An 18,406-nucleotide genomic window follows, 5' to 3' on the forward strand; every position below is an offset into this window, starting at 1 on the left:
CCCTCCCCCAGTCTGTCAGTCAACTCTTCTTTGCTGTTTATTGGTGGACTCTGATTTCCTGCAGCTTCATTGGAGGGTTAGGTGCTGTCATGCCACGCCCCCTCCCCGTGAAACAAGTTTTTGTACTCGCCTTCCTTCCACCTGTCCTGGATGGCTCAGGCTGTCTGATGGCAACAATAGGGGGAAAGGGGACTGTGGGGAGAAGAGAGAACATCTAACCAACAGACTGCAAAAACATAATCACACATCAATAAAACTTCTCTTAATATTCACACAGCATTCATCCCTTAATTGTGAGAGCCAATCATCTCATTAGCCATCTATAACACAAAGGGACCTAAAATCACCGTTAAAAGGTAAAAGTACCCAAAGAGGACTAAAATCCACCCATAGGGGCCTAAAATCAGCCAAAGGCATCTAAAATCCACCTTACACCTGCCCAGTTTTTCCTAAAATCACTCAAACAGGCCCAACCCCCACCCAAATGTGTCACAGACATTTCTTCATAGAAATCCTTTCTTTGGGATTTCTCCTTCTTCTGGGAAGCAAAGGGCCCCAGAAGAAGAATGTAAACAATTGTTATCAGCTGCTGTGAAATGTAGCAGGTGTCCCTGTGATTGGCTCATCTTCCTTGTGTACCATTAAAGGCCAATCACAGGAGCAGCTCAGGGACAGATTTCCTGGGCAAAGAACTTTGTTATTCATTCTTTCTATTCTATTCTTGGCATAGCTGCTCTCTGCAACCTCTCTTTTTCTTCCTTTTAGTATAGTTATAATGTATTATATATCTTATATGAATAAATCAGCCTTCTGATCAAGAAACAAGATTCTCGTCCTTCTCTCACCACAGTGACCGTCTAAGGTCGCTGTAATACAAATGGGCCTGAAATCATCCAAAGGGATCTAAAATCCACCCTCAAACCCACCAGATTTGGCCTAAAATCAGCCAAAGAGGCCTAAGATCCACCCAAAAGGCTTGAAATCACTGCAAGGGATCTGAAATGAACATTAACCTGCCCAGTTTGGCCTAAAATCACCCAAATGGACCCAAATTCTCCAGGAACAAGATCAAACCCAGCAGCAGAACCAGCAGCACCCGCAGCAAGACTGAGACTGACACTGGAACTGGGATTGGCAGCGCTACAAGACCAGCACCGGGACTAGGACCGAGACCCAGACCAGAACCAGCACCAGAACTGGCAATGGGAGCAAGACTGGCACCAAGCCTGACACTGGGCCTGGCACCAGGAGAGCTTTGGAACTGGGACTGGCTCCCGCAGCACTCCAGGACTGGGATCAGGACCGAGACTGGAACCTGGCACCTGCACCGGCACTGCTCTGGGACCGGGACCAGGACTGAGACCGGGAGCCCTCCAGGACTGATACCGAGACCGTCACCAGAACCAGCACTGAGACTGGCAGCGCACGGGACCCAGACCAGCACCCGTAGCAGCACTGGGTCCAGAACCGCTCTGAGACCAAGACTGAGACCGGGACCGGCACCTAAATCAGGGGAGGATCTTTGGTGGCAGCTGCCCTGGCTCAAGAGAGACACTGAGAGAGAAACAGAGCAGGAAAGAGAGGCAGAAGAGAAAGGAAGACACAAAAATAATCAGCTGAGAAGGTGGCATTCTGCAAACAGAACTGCAACTGACTAAAAATGAATGCGACAGAAATCACTAACTCTGAAAGTTTTATTTACTATCAAATATATCCCACACAGCCAGCTCCACACAATCCCCATCCCACCGCTCCAAATTGCAATCCCACTTCTCTCAATCTCCTTCCAACTCCATCTAACTCTGGTGGCTGTGGAATGGAGTGAGTTTGGCATGGGATTGAGTTTTTTAGTGTGGGAACAAGGCATTTTGAAGTGGGATTGAGCCTGTATGAATTAAATTCAGTTCTTTGGCACGGGATTAAATTTTTTTGGGATGACCATATTGGCTTTTGGACTGCAAAGAGATGGAGAACACAGACCCCCTCACAGACCGCACAAATCTTCCAGAATATTGTCTCCTAACCATCAATTCCCCTTTAAAAACCTCTGAAATTCTAGGACTTTAGACATCTTTGATCACATTATTTTATTTAACCCTGTTTGGGCTGTTTCTAAGGGATGAAGATGAAGCAGAAGAAAATTAAGGTCAAACCAAAAGCAGAAGCAGCCAGGTGTGTTGCCAACATGGATCACAGGGAATGTGAGTGATCAGGGTTGTTCCCAAAGTGCCTCCTCCAGTGGGGGATGGAGCTGGAGCAGCACACGAAGCTCTTCCCGCACTTGGGGCACTCACAGGGCTTCCCTTACCGGTGCCTCCATTGGTGTTTGTTCAAGTGAGAGCTCTGTGAGAAGCTCTTCCCACACTGGGGCCACTCGTAGGGCCTTTCCCCAGTGTGGATGCGCCGGTGTCTGATGAAGGTGAAGTTGTCCCTGAATCCCTTCCCACAGTCGAGGCAGTGGAAGGGCCTCTCCTCTGTGTGAATCCAATAGTGCTGGAGGAGATGGGAGCTTGTCTGAAACCTCTTCCTGCATTTATCACACTCGTAGGGCCTCTCCCCAGTGTGGATGCGCCGGTGCTTGATGAGGGTGGAGTTGTCCCTGAATCCCTTCCTGCACTCAGGGCACTGGAAGGGCCTCTCCTCTGTGTGACTCTGATAGTGGCAGAGGAGATTGGAGCTGGTCAGAAACCTCTTCCCACACTCCCCACAGTCATAGAGCCTCTCCCCAGTGTGGGTCCTCTGGTGCTTGGACAGGTCAGACCTGCAGCTGAAACTCTTCCCACACTCCCCACACTCATAGGGCCTCTCCCCAGTGTGGATCCTCTGATGCTGGATAAGGTGGGAGCTCTGGTTGAAGCTCTTTCCACAGTCCCCACATGTCGAAGGAAGGGGACCAGGACACCAGCTGGTTCATCACAGGTCCAGTTTATTAAAGAAAGCATCAAACACTTATACAGCAAATAATAAGCTTATGAATATTCTGTAAGCCAAGCAATCTATTGGTTAAACTATACCATGAACTCTTCCTCATTCCTTAGGGGTTACATCTCTCTTTTCTCATGTCTCTTTCACTATGTATGATCATACTACAGCTAGGCCCAAGGACATACTATCTCGCAGGTGCAGGACCTGGAATTAACCACAGTTTTGTACTTTTCCAGTCTCTATTCAGCTAAATTCCCAACACTTCCCCTGTTTTTATTTTTTTGGAAAAGCAAAATTCTATGGGCTAACTGTGTCACACTCTTTGCAACACAAGAATAGGCAACTCTAACAACTAAACAGTATTCTCAGCTAGCAAGGTTTCTCTCTAACAAGGGGTCTAAGCTAGGGAAACAAACTGAAAAGGCTATCACTATTTATAGGATATGCTATATGACAGATACAAAAAGAATTTTATGTGCTACAAGGCTCAAACAAAACTCAGGTGTGCTAATACAACCTACAAAAATAAGCTAAAGGAGAAACGTGTACGCAGGTTTTACCTGCCTCGTTTGCTTTCTATTCTCAAACAGCAGATCTACTTCAAACAGAAATGGCTTTACTCACAAATGCTTCTGATTGTCTCTTTTAACTAAAGTTTCTCTGATGTCCACAACAACACTTTACACACAAGTCAGAAAATAAACGCCTATCATAAAAGCATAAATCTATCTAACATCCCTTAAACTTAATAGCATTTAGACTTAAAATAATTAAAACTTTTTAACTTAACAAAACTTAACTGACTTTAAATTCTACATAACTTAAACCTAATATAATTTAAACTTAACAGAATCTAACTTTACTTAAACTTAATAACACTTAAACTTAACAGAAATTAAAGTGAACAGCACTCAACCTAACAGAAGATAAACTTAACAAAACTTAAACTTAACAGTATTTACCATTTAATGGCACTTAATAGATAATTTAACTTAATCTACTTAGTAACAAATAAAACTTACTATAGAAATGGAATATAGCATTTACTATAACTTACTTACAGGCCCGATTCTAAAATACTAAACTAAAACAACTTTTTTTCACGTGTTTGCTTCAGCATTTTTATACTTGAATGCACTTAAACATAAAAAGTTTGTTCAAGGTATACTTGTGGAAAAATTCTTTTGAATTCAGTGCTTGCTTTTACATCTATCACATCTAAACAAAGCTTAAAAAATACAAAACCCACACTCATTACATCTTACTTCTACAATCACTTTAACACATTTTTAACATTTTTAAATTTTTCAAAATACAATTTCAGAGTTTAATGTTCTACCATCTGAGTTATTTAGGCTTCTGATAGTTAAAGTCTCTTTTACAGTCTCTGCTAGGAAGAACAAAAACTCCTTTTAACTTAGGTGAGAAACGTCTTGATAGTAATGGTCCTTGGTGTCGCTTGTTTATTATCACTGGTTTCTTAATTGCAGTAAGGATCTCTTCTTTTGTTGACAAGAGTCACATTTATTACAGCTGTTAGGTCTAAAGCTGAAGCTTTTGCCGGCTGCGGGGCGGAGGGAGAAGCGCTCCCGCTGGAAAAGCGCTTCGGTCCCGTGGCGCCTGTGTCGGAGCTGGCGACCCCCCCGCGCTGGGTTCTTTGTTTCGCGAAACTCGCCGGCAGGCTGAATCAATGCGTGCGCAGCACCCGTGGCTGCGCGGGTCGCTCCCCCCACGGCAGCTCCGCTCCCCCCGTGGCTGCCGCCGCTACCGCCACTACAGAGCAGCATCTCAGGCGGCCGCTCGCCGCGGCTGCTCTCCATGGCGCAGCGCCCATGCCGAGTTCAGAGGGGCACAGCCCGCAGGTGCCCTGAGCCGCGGCTCCAGCTTATTGTGCATCACCCACCATGGCTTGCTCGGTTTCTTTGCTGTCTTATAATCTTCTAACACTGCTTCCCACAGTATATCCCCAAATTTTCTCCGTTCTGAGAGTTCATGGACCGTATGTGGGTTAAGGAAAACTTCTTTAGCATAGCCGTAGGGTAACAACCCTAGTAGCTCCTTTTTTAAATCTATCCCCTTTAGTCATTGCCTTTCTAAATATGCGGCAAATAAATTATGTGCTGTTGCCTATTCATACCTATTTCGTGAGCGCTCTTGCAGCTTTCCAAGCTCTGGCAGACACGTATGGCTTGAGTCACCGATGTGAACCCCGAGGGTGCTTCAAAATTCCGGCATTGTCCCGGCTGCAAATAGGACCCAACTCCAACTTCCTCGCCCGTGGCGTGCTCTTCCCCTTTTTCTTTTAGTGCGAGACGAGGGGTCAGCGTTCGGGGTCAACCATTTGTCGAAGGAAGGGGACCAGGACACCAGCTGGTTCATCACAGGTCCAGTTTATTAAAGAAAGCATCAAACACTTATACAGCAAATAATAAGCTTATGAATATTCTGTAAGCCAAGCAATCTATTGGTTAAACTATACCATGAACTCTTCCTCATTCCTTAGGGGTTACATCTCTCTTTTCTCATGTCTCTTTCACTATGTGTTATCATACTACAGCTAGGCCCAAGGACACACTATCTCACAGGTGCAGGACTTGGAATTAACCACGGTTTTGTACTTTTCCAGTCTCTATTCAGCTAAATTCCCAACACCCACACTCATAGGGCTTCTCCCCAGTGTGGATCCTCTGGTGCGTGATCAGTTGGGAGCTCCAGCTGAAGTTCTTCCCACACTCTGAACACTCATAGGACCGTTCCCCAGTGTGGCTCCTCTGATGGACGATAAGGTTGGAGGTCTTCCTGAAGCTCTTCCCACACTCCCCACACTCGTAGGGCCAGTCCCCAGTGTGGGTCCTCTGGTGCTGGATCAGCCTGCAGCTCCACCTGAAGCTCTTCCCACACTCCACGCACGTCTGGGTCTTCTCCCCATCATGGAGCTGCTCATGGAGCACCAGCTCCGAGCTCTGGCTCCATCTCCGGCCGCCTTCCCGGCCCAGGTTGGCTCTTTCCCCCTCAGATCCCCGCCGTGTTTGCAGCCACTCCTCGTGCGGCATCTCCGCGGCTTTTCCTCCCCGTTGGCTTCGTGCGCCGTGGAGCTGCTCAAAACGGCCTCTGCCACCAGGTTCTGCCGCGGGCATTTGTCCTCCCTGCTCTCCATGCTCAGCTCCTGCTCTGGGGGAGGAAGGACAAGGACAGGATGGGATTTGCCTCCGTGCCATAGGCAAGGGCAAGGAGATCCCCCCAGGGCTGAGCTGCAGCTGGGGCCATGCTGGGCTGGGAGATGGAGCAGCACAGAGGGGAAATGGGGCACTGACTTCCTCCTCACCTGCCTCAGTGTCCTGGGGCATCTTCCTCTTCATCATAGCCTCCCAGGCGTTAGCAATGGGAAATCCTGGATTGGGGGAAACAAGGGATGAGCACGTTTGTAGGAGTGTTGGGGGGTAGCAAGGTCGGGACGGACGGAGACGAGAGATCTCTGAAGCCAGGTCATGGAACTTGCAGTTTATTGCAAAGGGCCTGGGTGCAGGGCCCTGCTTGGAGCTGCCAGCCACAGCTTGGAGCAGGTCCGAGAGAAAAGAGGGGTAGAGAGCATGAGAGGGTGAGATAGGAAGAGGGTAAGAGTGTAAGAGAGTAAGGTTCCCGTTACAACACAATAAATATTCTTCTGGGTTGAATATTCTATTTCTCACTAACCAATCTAGTACAAGATACAAATCCTAGAGCATTTACATACAGCCTTTAAGAAGCATTACATCACCACACTGTGTTACATTTCAAGCCCTACAAACTACACTTTGGACCCCTTGTGCTAAGCTAGTAGGGTCTGCTCTGACCCTTGGATCAGGCTGCAAGCAGAGGGAATTGCTTCATCAAAAGGGGATTACCTTCAGTTGGGCCACACCATTGTTTTCCAGTTGCTCAGTAACTAAGGTATCCCAAAGTTTGCTTTCATCTCAATCTTGCTTATAGCTTCTATATTCCCAAATTCCTTTGCCAGACAATCATATTTATAAGGCTTCCCTGTTTTATCTTCCCCCAGCACATGATGAGTTTCAAGGTCCTTCTGCCCAAGTCCATCTGTACAAGTCACCGGACAGCTAGGCTCCAGAAATCCCTCCCAAACACCAAGATTCAGCCCTGAAAAAGCCTCACAGGAGTTGCTTGTCCCTGGTCCCTCCCCTTTGGTGTTTGGGGGTTCCCCCCTGTCCCATCTGCTGGGGTCACACTTGGATTGTGGGTCCCCCTTCTCCTCGGTGCCCGCCCTGCCCAGGCTGCTGGCAGTCCCAGCAATGCCAAAAGCTCCCCCCTCTTGGCTCTCCCCATTTCGGGATGCCGGGGCTCTTTGGGCTCCCGGGCTCCCTTCTCCCCTCATTCTCTGCTCGGGGCTGCAGCGGCTCCAAGGAGTCCCCCCTGCCCCTCTCCAGGCTCTTGAGGCTCCCGCCAATGGCGGCGCTCCCCCCTCTCTGGGCTCCCCCCTTTGGGCTCCTGGGGGACACAGGGCTCTGCTCCTCCAGGCTGCCTCTGCCGGCAGCCGCTACCGGCACCCCCCGATGTCCCCCCGAGGGGCCTTTTCCACTCAGCCTTGGACTGCTTCATTCTCCAAACATCCCCCAAAAAAGGCAACCCAGGGACCCCCCGGGATATCCGGGCCGCGATCCCCCTCCTGGCTCACCTGCGTGACGGGGGGGGGGGGGGCGATGATCCAGCAGGTGGGAGCTGCGAATTTAGGCAGGGCTCGAGCGCGCCTCCGTCTGCTCAGCCTTGATCCGCCTTTGTCCCTCCTCTTCCTCTTCTTCCTGCTCCTCCTCTGTCTGATCTCCACCTCCTTCTCTTCCTCCATCTCTCCTCCCTCTCCTTCTTCCCCCTAACCCCGCCTCCTTCCCTCTTCTTTATCCTCCCGCTCCCCCTCTTCCATTCCCCCTCTTCCTTTTCCTCTGACTTATCTCCACCTCTTTCTCCTCTTCCATCCCACCCCTTCCATTCCCCCTCCTCCTCCTCTTCCCCCCGACCCCGCCTCCTCCTCCCCCTTCATCCCTGCCCTTCCCTCCCTCTTCCTCCTCCCCCAGCAGCAGCCACACCCTCGCTGCCCCGTTCCCGCAGCCTTCGCAGCCCGTGCCAGGAGCGGGGATGGAGCCGGGACAGGTCGGGATGGGCAGCGCGGGGCTCTCGGCTGCTCCCAGCCGCTGCGGGCGGGGGGAACCTGGCCTGGGCCAAAGAAGAGGCAAACTTGGCAAACTGGGGGCTGCACATCCAAACTGGGCCTTGCTGGCAACCCTGCCTGGCCACTGCCAGCCCTTGGGGCTCCTCTCGGCACATCCGCCAGGGGGGAACACACACAGGGCTGGGGGATCCCAGCAGTGACAGCACTGCCAGGGAGTGGGCTGCACTGCGATCATACTGGGAGTGAGCAGGAGCTTGAAAAGGGGAAATTGAGACCATGTTAGAGGCAAATGGGATACACTGGGAGTGACTGACTGCATGCTGGGAGTGATTGGAAACTGCTGGACTTTTACTGGGAAGAACTGGGATCATGCTGGAGGTGACAGGGACCATACTGGCAGTGAGTTCCACTACACTGAGGTTGACTGGGAGTGGTTGGGTGGAAATGGGATCATACTGGAAGGAACTGGGAGTGAGTGGGAACATGCTGGAGGGAACTGGGCTACACTGGGACATACTGGGAGTGACTGGAAGGAAAGTGAGTGTGAAAGAGAGCAACTGGAACAAGGTGGAGCACAACTGGTTCATGCTGCCAGGGACTGGGAGCACACTGAGCTCATCTTGGGATCATACTGGGAGGGACTGGACTGTTGAAGGATGGAGACCAGGACACCAGATGGTTCACCACAGGTCCCGTTTATTGAAGAAAGCATCAAACACTTATATAGCAAGTAGTAAGCTTAGGAATATTCTGTAAGCCAAGCGATCTATTGGTTGAACTATACCATCAACTCTTCCTCATTTCTTTGGGCTTACGTTCTCTACTTCTCACGTCTCTCTGTCCACTTGGTTATGATACTCAGCTAGGCCCAAGGACACACTGTCTTGCAGGTGCAGGACTTGGAATAGCCATGGCCTTGTAGTTTTCCAGTCTCTAGTCAGCTAAATTCCCAACATTTCCCCTGGTTTTTTTTTTGGAAGAAGCAAAGTTCTATGGGCTAACTGTGTCACACTCTCTGCAACACAAGAATAGGCAATTCTAAACTCTATTACATTACAAGCAGTATTCACAACTGTAGCCTTCTGATACAAGGCTGGCGACCTAGTTCTGAGGATGCGGCACGGCGACCCACTCTCCAGGGTCGCTCGGGCCTATGAAACACACGGACGCCAATGGCGTCAATGGACGGTCAAATGGCCTTTATTATCTCTTCTCATGGGGTTTTATAATTTAGGGTTTTTCTACATCATAGGGGGTCTGTCTTTACCATCTATGGTTAGTAAGTGGTAGAAAGTTACTGGGTAGGGAATGGAAAGTTACCCGCATCTGGTTTAGGGGGTTACATTCCTATGTTAATTTTCTTATCTAAGGAGACAGGGGCCCTGCCTTCCCGTAACATTGCGAAAACTTCCAAACGCCTGACCCTATCTATCACATCTCCCCCCTCCTTTTTCACAAATGAATGAGGTAGTCATATACATAGGTACTGAAATGAGGTATAAGGTTGTAGTTCGGTAAGGGAAAGGGGTTTGGTAAACCTGAGTAAGTTTTTGCCAGACAAGTTTAGGACTTGTGGCTGGCAGTGTTCCCTGGTTGGATTCGGCGGCCGATAAACAGGATGTTGGCCCGTTCCAGGCGGGTCTGAACGAATGAGACCAACTTGTTCAGCAGGCATGGTCCGAAGGTAACCGCTAGAAGCAGCAATGCCAGCGGTCCTATTAGGGTAGAAATCAGAGTGGTTAGCCATGGTGATTGATTGAACCAGGACTCGAACCAGCCCTGTTGGGCTTCCCTGTCCTTCTGCGTCTGAGCCAGTCTGTTTCGGAGTTCTGCCCTGGAGTCTCTTACGACTCCTGTGTGGTCTGCATAGAAGCAGCACTCCTCTCTCAAGGCGGCACACAGGCCTCTTTGTGCGAGATCCAGACCTCACCTGTTCTGCAAGACCACTTCCGAGAGTGAGGAGACTGACTTCTCCAGGAAGGAGATGGATTTCTCAATCCTTTGCAGGTCCTCATCGATGGTCATTTGCAGCTGGGACAGTCCTTGGTGCTGTGTCGCTAGGGCTGAGACACCCGTTGCCATTCCTGCTGCTCCTAAACTGAGCAACATCGCGATAGTTACACCTGTTAGTATTTCTCTTTTGTGGAGCCGGCTGGGTTCCTCAAAAAGGTGGTACGCTTCTTCGTCTGAGTGGTACAGGACCCTAGGAACAATCAGAACTTGGACACAAAAGTCGTTAGAGTCATCGAATTTGGCAAGGAACACACAGGGACTCACTCCAGATCGCTGGCAAACCCACATCCCAGGTGCGGATGGTACTACCCACTTATTGTTTTTCCTGTCGTGCTCGACAACTTTGGTGCAGACGTTGCCTCTCCGCCTAGCTAGGGTTGCATTGCCAAAGCATCTGCCCTGGCCTGTGCCTTGACTCAGGGTGATTCCTTTGCGAGGGGTTTCCCATCTGCACTGGTGAGGGGCATCGGCTGTGGAGTAACTGAAGGGAGTGTTTAAAGCGATTCCTTCATAAAAGGGAGGTTTGACATCGTAGCAAAGCCAGCAGGATTCGGTTAGGTTAGGGTTGGATTCATTCAGGGATATAAAGGTAGCTTCTAACATACGAAGGATTGTGTCCGAGTCTGACCCGGCTGAGGGGTCTATCTGAAAGGCTTCCGCATGGCTGGTTGGGACTTTGCTGACCCCTGTGGGTAAGGTTTTAGGGTAGGTTGCGTTTCTCCCTTTCAGCACCCTTTTAATCACTTTGTTGGGTCTGACTGCTCGGGGCGCCGACAGTTGGAGCCTGATAATTCGCACATTCACTCTCTCTTTTGACCCTTGAAGGACTACTGTCCACGTTCTGCCTATGGCCCAACTGGGGTGATGTGGCTGCAAGACCGTCATGTTATAGCTAGTGCATTTCCGAATTTTTGGGATTTTATGGCGATTGCGATAAAAGCTTCCCTGGAGGAAGACGGGTGTTTTGCATCCGCTGGGTTCCCAGGTGAACTGTAAGAATTTGTCGGGCTCTTGTGGATCCCACCCAGGCCCCGACGGTCTGGCATCTGTAACAATGGTTTCGCAGCCCCAGTGCCCACAATATCCCCACCCTGGTTGATTGCAGTAGCTTTTTCCTGGGTTTGAGTCTGGGCACCAGTAGGATAGGTACATGTGTGTGGCGTGTGGGGAATTGGGGTCTACCTTTGGTTGTCCTGGGAACAGGTCGGTGATGCGGAGCACGAAGGATGGGGTGTTTGGTGTGGTGATTTCCCTGAGCACCTTGTTGCTACTAAGGTGTCGCATGACCCACCTGAATGGCCGATGGGGGCAGTGATCTGGGCTGGTTTGCCCTCTGGTGACAAGCTCCAACAGCAAAATCACACAGAAACACCGTTGATGCTTGGGTCTGACCCATGCGGGTCTCTCGGGTGCTGTCTGGCGGCTTGGTGGTCTGTCACTTTCCTCTGGAATGGGCATGTACGCGTCACGAGGACGTCCCATGAGCATGTCCTGTAAACAGAAACTCGCAACTCTCGTCAGTCTCATTCTGCTCGTGATGAAGGTCCACCTTAATTGACTTAAGTGGACACCACCTGATTTTGCCGTCCTTTTTGACAGCTGCGTACCCTCTCCCTGTGAGCATCAGCCTCCAGCCCCGTTCCCATTCGTCCAGCTCGTTTCTAATTACCACCTGTGGGCCCTCCTCTAGCGTTCAGTTGGCCCAGTGTTTTTGAACGGGACTATTTGTTTCATCTCCCTTAGGGAACTGATTCAGTGCTAGCAAAACGGTTGCCAGCATACACACCTGATCTCCTGGGGGAATGGAGATGGAGCCAGAGCTCGGAGCTGGTGCTCCATGAGCAGCTCCATGGTGAGGAGAAGCCCCACATGTGTGTGGAGTGTGGGAAGAGCTTCAGGTGGAACTCCAACCTGATCCTGCACCAGAGGACCCACACTGGGGAACAGCCCTATGAGTGTGATAAATGCAGGAAGAGGTTTCAGACCAGCTCCAATCTCCTCCAGCACCAGTGCACGCACACAGAGGAGAGGCCCTTCCGCTGCCCCGACTGCAGGCAGGGCTTCAGGCAGAATATCAGTCTTGTCAGGCACCGACACATCCACACTGGGGAGAGATCACATGAGTGTGAGGAATGTGGGAAGAGCTTCAGTCTGAGGTCCACTCTGATCCAGCACTGTGGGATCTCAGCACCTCAGGACTGAGGTGCCGAGTCACCGAGACCACCCTTGGGGGGCTCGGGAGTCCTGGAATGTTGCCAGAAGTGTCTGGTGGCTGGACTTTGATCCTACACAGGAGACGACACCTGTATGAGGATAGGAGGGTTTCACCGGGGTGAATGGTGAAGGGATTAGTTAGTTAGAGAGTGAGACACAGGGTTTAGGATTTCTGTACAGGGGGGTTTAGAGAAGTAAGATGGAGGAATTGGGGCGTGTCCTGTCCTTCTTCTTCTTCTTCTTCTTCTTCTCCTCCATCTTCTGTGGTGATGGTGGCACTTTGGGATTGGTCATTACTAAAAGTGCACCGGGCAATAAGGGTGAAAGGTATTGGGGAAAAATGATAAATATTGTGCACGCAACTTTGGGTATAAAGATAGGTGACTGTCCGGAGGGGACGGGAGTGTGCTCATGGCTGGCTGCTGAGCAGACCTCTGTCGGGCCAAAAGAAAATCTTTTAGATAAACAATTAATAAACACAGAGACCGAAAGAAGAACTGAAGCCTCTTCTCGTCCTTTGATACGCGGGCTGCCCCAAGGCCACCCCGGGCCTTTCCAGGCCCTTCAAACAGCCGAAAACCGGACACAGCACCGAAGGACCCACACTGGGTAGAGGCCCTATGTGTGTGGGGAGTGTGGGAAGAGCTTCAGCCGCAGCTCCAGCCTGATTCATCACCACAAGATCCACAGAGGGGAGAGGCCCTGTGAGTGTTCCAAGTGTGGGAAGGGGTTTCAGATCAAGTCAGGTCTCCTCCGGCACTATTGGATTCACACAGAGGAGAGGCCCTTCCAATTCAGGGACAGCTCCCACCTCGTCAGACACCAGTGCATCCACACTGGGGAAAGGCCCTACGAGTGTCCCCAGTGTGGGAAGAGCTTCTCCAGGAGCTCTCACTTGACCCGACACCAACGGAGGCGCCACTAAGGGAAGCCCTGTGAGTGCCCTGAGTGCGGGAAGAGCTTCCTGCGCTGCTCCAGCTCCATCCCCCACTGGAGGAGGCACATTGGGCACAGCCCTGGTCACTCACATTCCCTGTGATCCATGTTGGGAACACACCTGGCTGCTTCTCCTTTTGGTTTGGCTTAAATGTTTTTCTCTTCTGCATGTCTTTGCTCTCCAAAAGCCAAGAGGGATCAATCTGTCACTTCAAAACCACTCAAATCCCACTGAAAACAACTGGATTTTAACCCAACAGGGCTCAATCCCACCTCAAATTGCTTATTCCTGCCTCACAAAAACTCAGTCTCACGCCAGACTCACTTGATTCCACCGCCACCAGGGTGAGTTGGGATTGGGAGGTGATTGGTAGAAGTGAGATCCCAATTTGGAGCAGTGGGATGGGGATTGTGTAGGGTGGCTGGGTGGAATGTATCTGATAGCAAAGAAAACTTTCAGAGTTACTTATTTCTGTCCGATTCATTTTCGGTCAGTTCTGTTTGCAGAGTGCTGCCTTCTCAGCTGATTAAATTCCTATAAAAATCTCATTTTTTAAATCATCTAACCCAAACAATCCAAAAACCAATATCCAAATAAAACCACGCACCTGAAATTAGAAGTTTGAAAAAAAAATTAATTTTCCAAGAGTACTTAAGGATGTTATTAAAGTTTAATTGTTTGCTTAAAATGTATGAAAAATTATAGTGGTGTTTGGTTTTCTGTTTAGTGTATTTGTAATATGAATTGTTTTTCCTAAGGTGTGTTAGATTGTATGTTAGTTTTTTTAGATATTTTTTATCTAAAGTATATTAGTTATTGAGTTAAGACTTTCAAACTTATTTCTTGGTATATAATTTGTTTATTTATATGCATTGGTAATATTATAGTAATAGTTGTTGGTTTGGGTTGAATCATTGTTGGAGTATTGTAAAGAAGACTTGAAATTTTTATATTGTATTTTTATAATAATTTATTCAATTTCAATTTTAATTTTTTTTTTGTTTATAATTTTATTTCATTTTTTTGAGAGGATAGGAAGGAATTTCAAGGGTAGGAACATTTTTTCATGGCTGGGAACTGGAATTCCAGACCCTGGGCGTGTGTGCAGGACCACACAGTCTGGGATCAAATATGGGCTGAGACCATATGGAATGGGACCATACAGACCAGGACAATACAGACTGGGATAAACTGGGTTGAGATTATATGGACTGGGATTGCACAGACTGGGTTCACACGGACTGGGAAAAAGCTCTGGCTACCATTGGCTACCTTTGGCTGCCGTCCCCCTCTGAAGGTGGCCACATCAAGTTGGCTTGATCCTGTTTGGGGGCTCCTCCCCCTCCTTCTCCCCGCTCTCCCGCCCCTTCCCCATCGTTCCCCCAGTCCCCAGTCCCCTCCCCCGTGCTTGGTTTTGGGGGTTCCAGGCGCCTCCTGCTCCCTTTGGCAGTCCCGACCCCCCTTTGGGTTAATTTGGGGCCCACCTTCTCCCCCAGCCCCCCGCTCCCCCGGCGGCCGGGGGGGCTCCCAGCACCCCCAGTGCCACCAGTGCGGCCCCGGCTGCCCCCGCACGCCCCATCCCCATCCCCGGGGCCACCTCCCCCGCCCCAAATTCCGCTCCTGGCAACTGATGAGTCATCAGCGACAAACGCTCTGATTGGCTGGAAATGGCCCCGGGAGCAGCGGGACAGGAACCTCTGCAGCCTGAGCTGCCCTTGTTCCTCTCTGTCCGTGCAGGGAACGCAGCGCGGAGGAGAACGGCAGCAGGGCCCTGCGTGTCCCCAGGCTCAGGTTTTGCGTCGCTTCAGCTCCACGGAGACGCGGGTCAAGTGAAAAACCCAAACAGTTTATTAAGGGAAAGCGAAGCGAAGGGGTGAGGTGGGAGGCAGAAAAGGGGATGGGCAGGGCCTGAGGGCTGCAGGGAAGGGAAGGAGCTGTCAACAGGGAGAGAGATGGCAGGAGCTCCTGGAGCTTCGCACAGGCTCATCTCTGAGCAGCCAGAGCTGTGCCTGGAGCTCCAGCGGGTCCATCCTGCTCTGCAGGTGCTCCCATCTTCAATGGGCACTGGAAATCGCTAATGGACGCTGGTACATCTGATCCATCAGACAAACAAAGTCCTGCAGATCTTCTATCAAAGGTCATCTGAAGCAGTTTGCTTATGCACGATGGACTCTCATCTTCCTTCAGGGCTTGAAGAGCTAGAAGAGAGAGCAACAGAGCCAAGGTCAGAGGCCAGATTGAGGGAATTCAAGGAAAGCCTTCTGCCAGGGCCATCCCAGCCGGCTCTTGCCATGGCTTCGGCCGGAAGGTGCTGGCCACGGATCCCCCACGTGTCCCTGGCAGCTCTCCGGGCTCTGTCCCCGCCGCCCCTCGTCCGTACAGGGAGCAGAGCCCTGGGCAGCCCGGGCAGGGATTGTAGCTGCGGGGCCGGCATTTGGAGCTGCCCCCGCCCAGCAGTGCTCGCTGCCACGCGGCTGCCCTGACTCACCCTCAGTGAAGACGTGCAGCTCCTCCTTCTGCCCCATCATGAGCACTCCGGCCACCCCTGGCAAGACAGATCATGTGGCGGCGCCAGGCGGCACAGCTGCCCGACACGGGCTCTGCCAGCCCTGCGGCCGAACGCCCTCCTCCCGGGCAGGGCTCCTGCCGGGCCCTGCCGTCCGCTGCCGCCCCAGGGCACGGCTGCGGGAGGGCGGCGGCAGCGCCCAGGGCGGGCGGGGCTGCAGCGGCCCGGCCGCGGCTCCCGCTGTAGCCGGGGCAGCAGCCGGGCCGGGGACAGGGAGGGGCGCCGGGCTCGGGGCTCAGCAATGAACCTGACGGCCGCCTCTTGCAGGGGCCTCTGTGGGCTCCGCAGGCGCGGCAGGGCCCAGCGCAGGTGCTCGGCCGCTCGGCTCTCGTCCTGCAGCAGCTGCGGGGAGCGCCGACAGGGGAGGCTCGGTGCGGGCTCTGCCCCTCGGGCGGGCGCTCCCTGTGCCCAGCACCGGCCGAGCCGGCCCGCACGGCCCAGGGCAGGGAGCAGCTGGGAGTGTGAAATACAAAGCTGTGTTTCGTGTCAGGTACATACAGGCAATGTGGGTATTTGTGATTGCGATATGTGTGGAGACCGACAATGGGACAGTTGCAAATTCCAATAATAACTGAGGAAAGCAAAGCGTGGAAGAAGGCCTTTGAACCTATCCTTTGTTTGCAATTATCTTTAGTTGATTTAGGAGCACTGGAATTAAAGCGTTAAGGATGTTGCTTTTTGCTTATAGTTAATCCTTAAATAGTTCTGCAATAATAACCTTTTGAAGTTTAATTTTAGAATATTGCTGGTGTCCTTGAAACTATAGCTTTACCATACTTATAAAGGAAACATGCTTATCTCACGCCTTATTGAAGCAGAGAAAAACAGCTTGAGAAAGGAAGATGAACATCACCTCAAGGATTTATGGTTTCAACCAAGGGAAGCTGGACATCACTGTTATTAGATTTATAGTCTCTGCAATTAAGAAGTGGACTCACATCTGGAGAGCTGGACCCCACCAGATGGGATTCGTCTTTCTTCTTTCGGAAACCGGACCCCAACCATCTGGGGATACTCCATGAAGATACATCCTGAGAAAAATTAAATCACAATTGTGTATAGAATTGTGACGTAAAAATTGGGAATAGAAACTGCTGATGAGTAAAAATTAAAAATAGAAACTGATGAAAAATCTGATGAGTATCCCTATAAATACCTGTATTTATAGCTGATCCCAGAAGCTCTTTTTGCTGGGGCCATGTCATGGTTTGACCCGGAAACAGGATTTCTGAGATGCTGTGTGGATGGGGCCAATGAGTGCTCAGATTTGAATATTGCCATCTGGCCCAACCACTGGGCACTGGGTCCACCTCCGAGAACACAGGGTAAAAGCAGGGCTCTCCCCCTGGCAGCTCCTCTTTGGATTTCCGGCGGTGAAGGAGTTGAGTCTCTCCCCCGGCCCAGTTGCTGGCTGGGCTGGGGGAGGGGAAAAGCCATGCGGCCCGGCCCGGGAGAGGTAGGCCTGGCCCCCCCCCAAGGGTGGAAGGAAGAAGTAAGGAAATGCCGGGAAGCAATGGGCAGCCTGTTCCCCCCCCCGCCACCTTGGAGACAGACAGAGAGAGTGCAGCCGGTGTTTGTGTGCCGTTACCTTGAAAGCAGTAAACATGTGCTGGCAGCAGGCAGCCCGGCTGAGGAGATGGTGGCGGGGGTGCAGCCAGGAGTCCAGCCGCTTGGAGGAGTTTTTAACCCTTTCTTTGGACAATGAAAACTTCACAGAACACTAACCCTTCCTAGACGAGAGATAAGAGTGGAGGAGGACGAAGGAAATAAGCGAGTGATGAAGGTCTGGACCAGAGAGAGAGAGAGTGAGAGATGTTAGGAAGATGGAGAAGAGGGAGTGGCATTTTATGCTGGACTCTTTTGTGTAGCCATGGACAGAGCTATGTTTCCCTGGAATACAGACACTGAGTCCAGGGGGAGAAATGTCCCAGAGCCAAAGAAGATTCAGTGTGGGTACCCCTCGGCCCCAGGGGGTATATAAAATATGGGGGGGGCAGATGTCCCAGAGGTGAGAGACTGAGCTTTTCTGGAACTGGACACAGCCTCCTTAAAAGGACAACCCTGGAAGCAGCCCTGATTTCTGGTCCAGTGGTGAGAGCACCGGAACAAGGAGGGAAAAGGCCACCACGACACATGGAAGGACTCCCTCTCCTCTCGAGGAACTGAAGTTGAGCATTCTAAAGGGTGGTGCTGGACCCAGAATTGATTTTGGATTGTATTGTATTGGGAATTTGGGGGGGAGGAGGAGGAGGAGAGTGTTTTTGTGAGGTTTCATTTTCCTTGTGTTTTTCTTTTTTTTTCCTTTTCTTCCTTTTGTGTGTAGTTTAGTAATTGTCTTTGTAGTTTAGTTAATAAACTTTTCTTCTTTTTCAAGTGAGAGCCTGCTTTGTTTATTCCTGGTCAAAATCTCACAGCAGACACCAGAGAAGGTGTATTTTCATGTGGGCATTTGGCCTTGTGCCAGTGTCAAACCAGAACACACCACTTGAGTCAGGAGATATTTCCTTTTACTCCGAGAATCTTCTTTTCACTTTGTTGTTTTCTTTTACGATGTAAATATAGAATGTGTTACAAAAAACAGATTCCCAGG

The 18,406-nt window shown here is 50.8% G+C and overlaps 2 protein-coding genes and 1 long non-coding RNA gene across 3 annotated transcripts; 1 reads left to right on the forward strand and 2 right to left on the reverse strand.

Moving 5' to 3' along the window:
* Positions 1-1,800: 1,800 nt before the first annotated feature.
* LOC141726309 (uncharacterized) lies at positions 1,801-4,759 on the reverse strand. The gene is made up of 2 exons (XM_074531059.1): positions 4,659-4,759; positions 1,801-2,905 (listed from the first exon to the last, which is right to left on the reverse strand). The coding sequence occupies exons 1-2, from the start codon at positions 4,757-4,759 to the stop codon at positions 2,305-2,307; spliced, it is 702 nt and encodes a 233-aa protein (XP_074387160.1). The 3' UTR covers positions 1,801-2,304.
* On the reverse strand, positions 2,845-6,314 carry LOC141726310 (uncharacterized; the record flags this gene model as incomplete). Its single annotated transcript, XM_074531060.1, is given in 3 exon segments — positions 2,845-5,950; positions 5,953-6,096; positions 6,251-6,314. Coding segments are annotated over 3 exon segments (600 nt in total), but the record flags the coding sequence as incomplete, so codon positions are not given.
* Positions 6,315-6,850: 536 nt separating this feature from the next.
* LOC141726355 (uncharacterized) lies at positions 6,851-18,189 on the forward strand. Its single transcript, XR_012577615.1, has 2 exons — positions 6,851-8,067; positions 15,293-18,189. It is a non-coding gene; the product is annotated as an uncharacterized LOC141726355 (long non-coding RNA).
* The last annotated feature ends 217 nt before the right edge of the window (positions 18,190-18,406 follow it).

This window comes from Zonotrichia albicollis, chromosome 34, assembly GCF_047830755.1.
Source record: "Zonotrichia albicollis isolate bZonAlb1 chromosome 34, bZonAlb1.hap1, whole genome shotgun sequence".
NCBI lineage: Eukaryota > Metazoa > Chordata > Aves > Passeriformes > Passerellidae > Zonotrichia > Zonotrichia albicollis.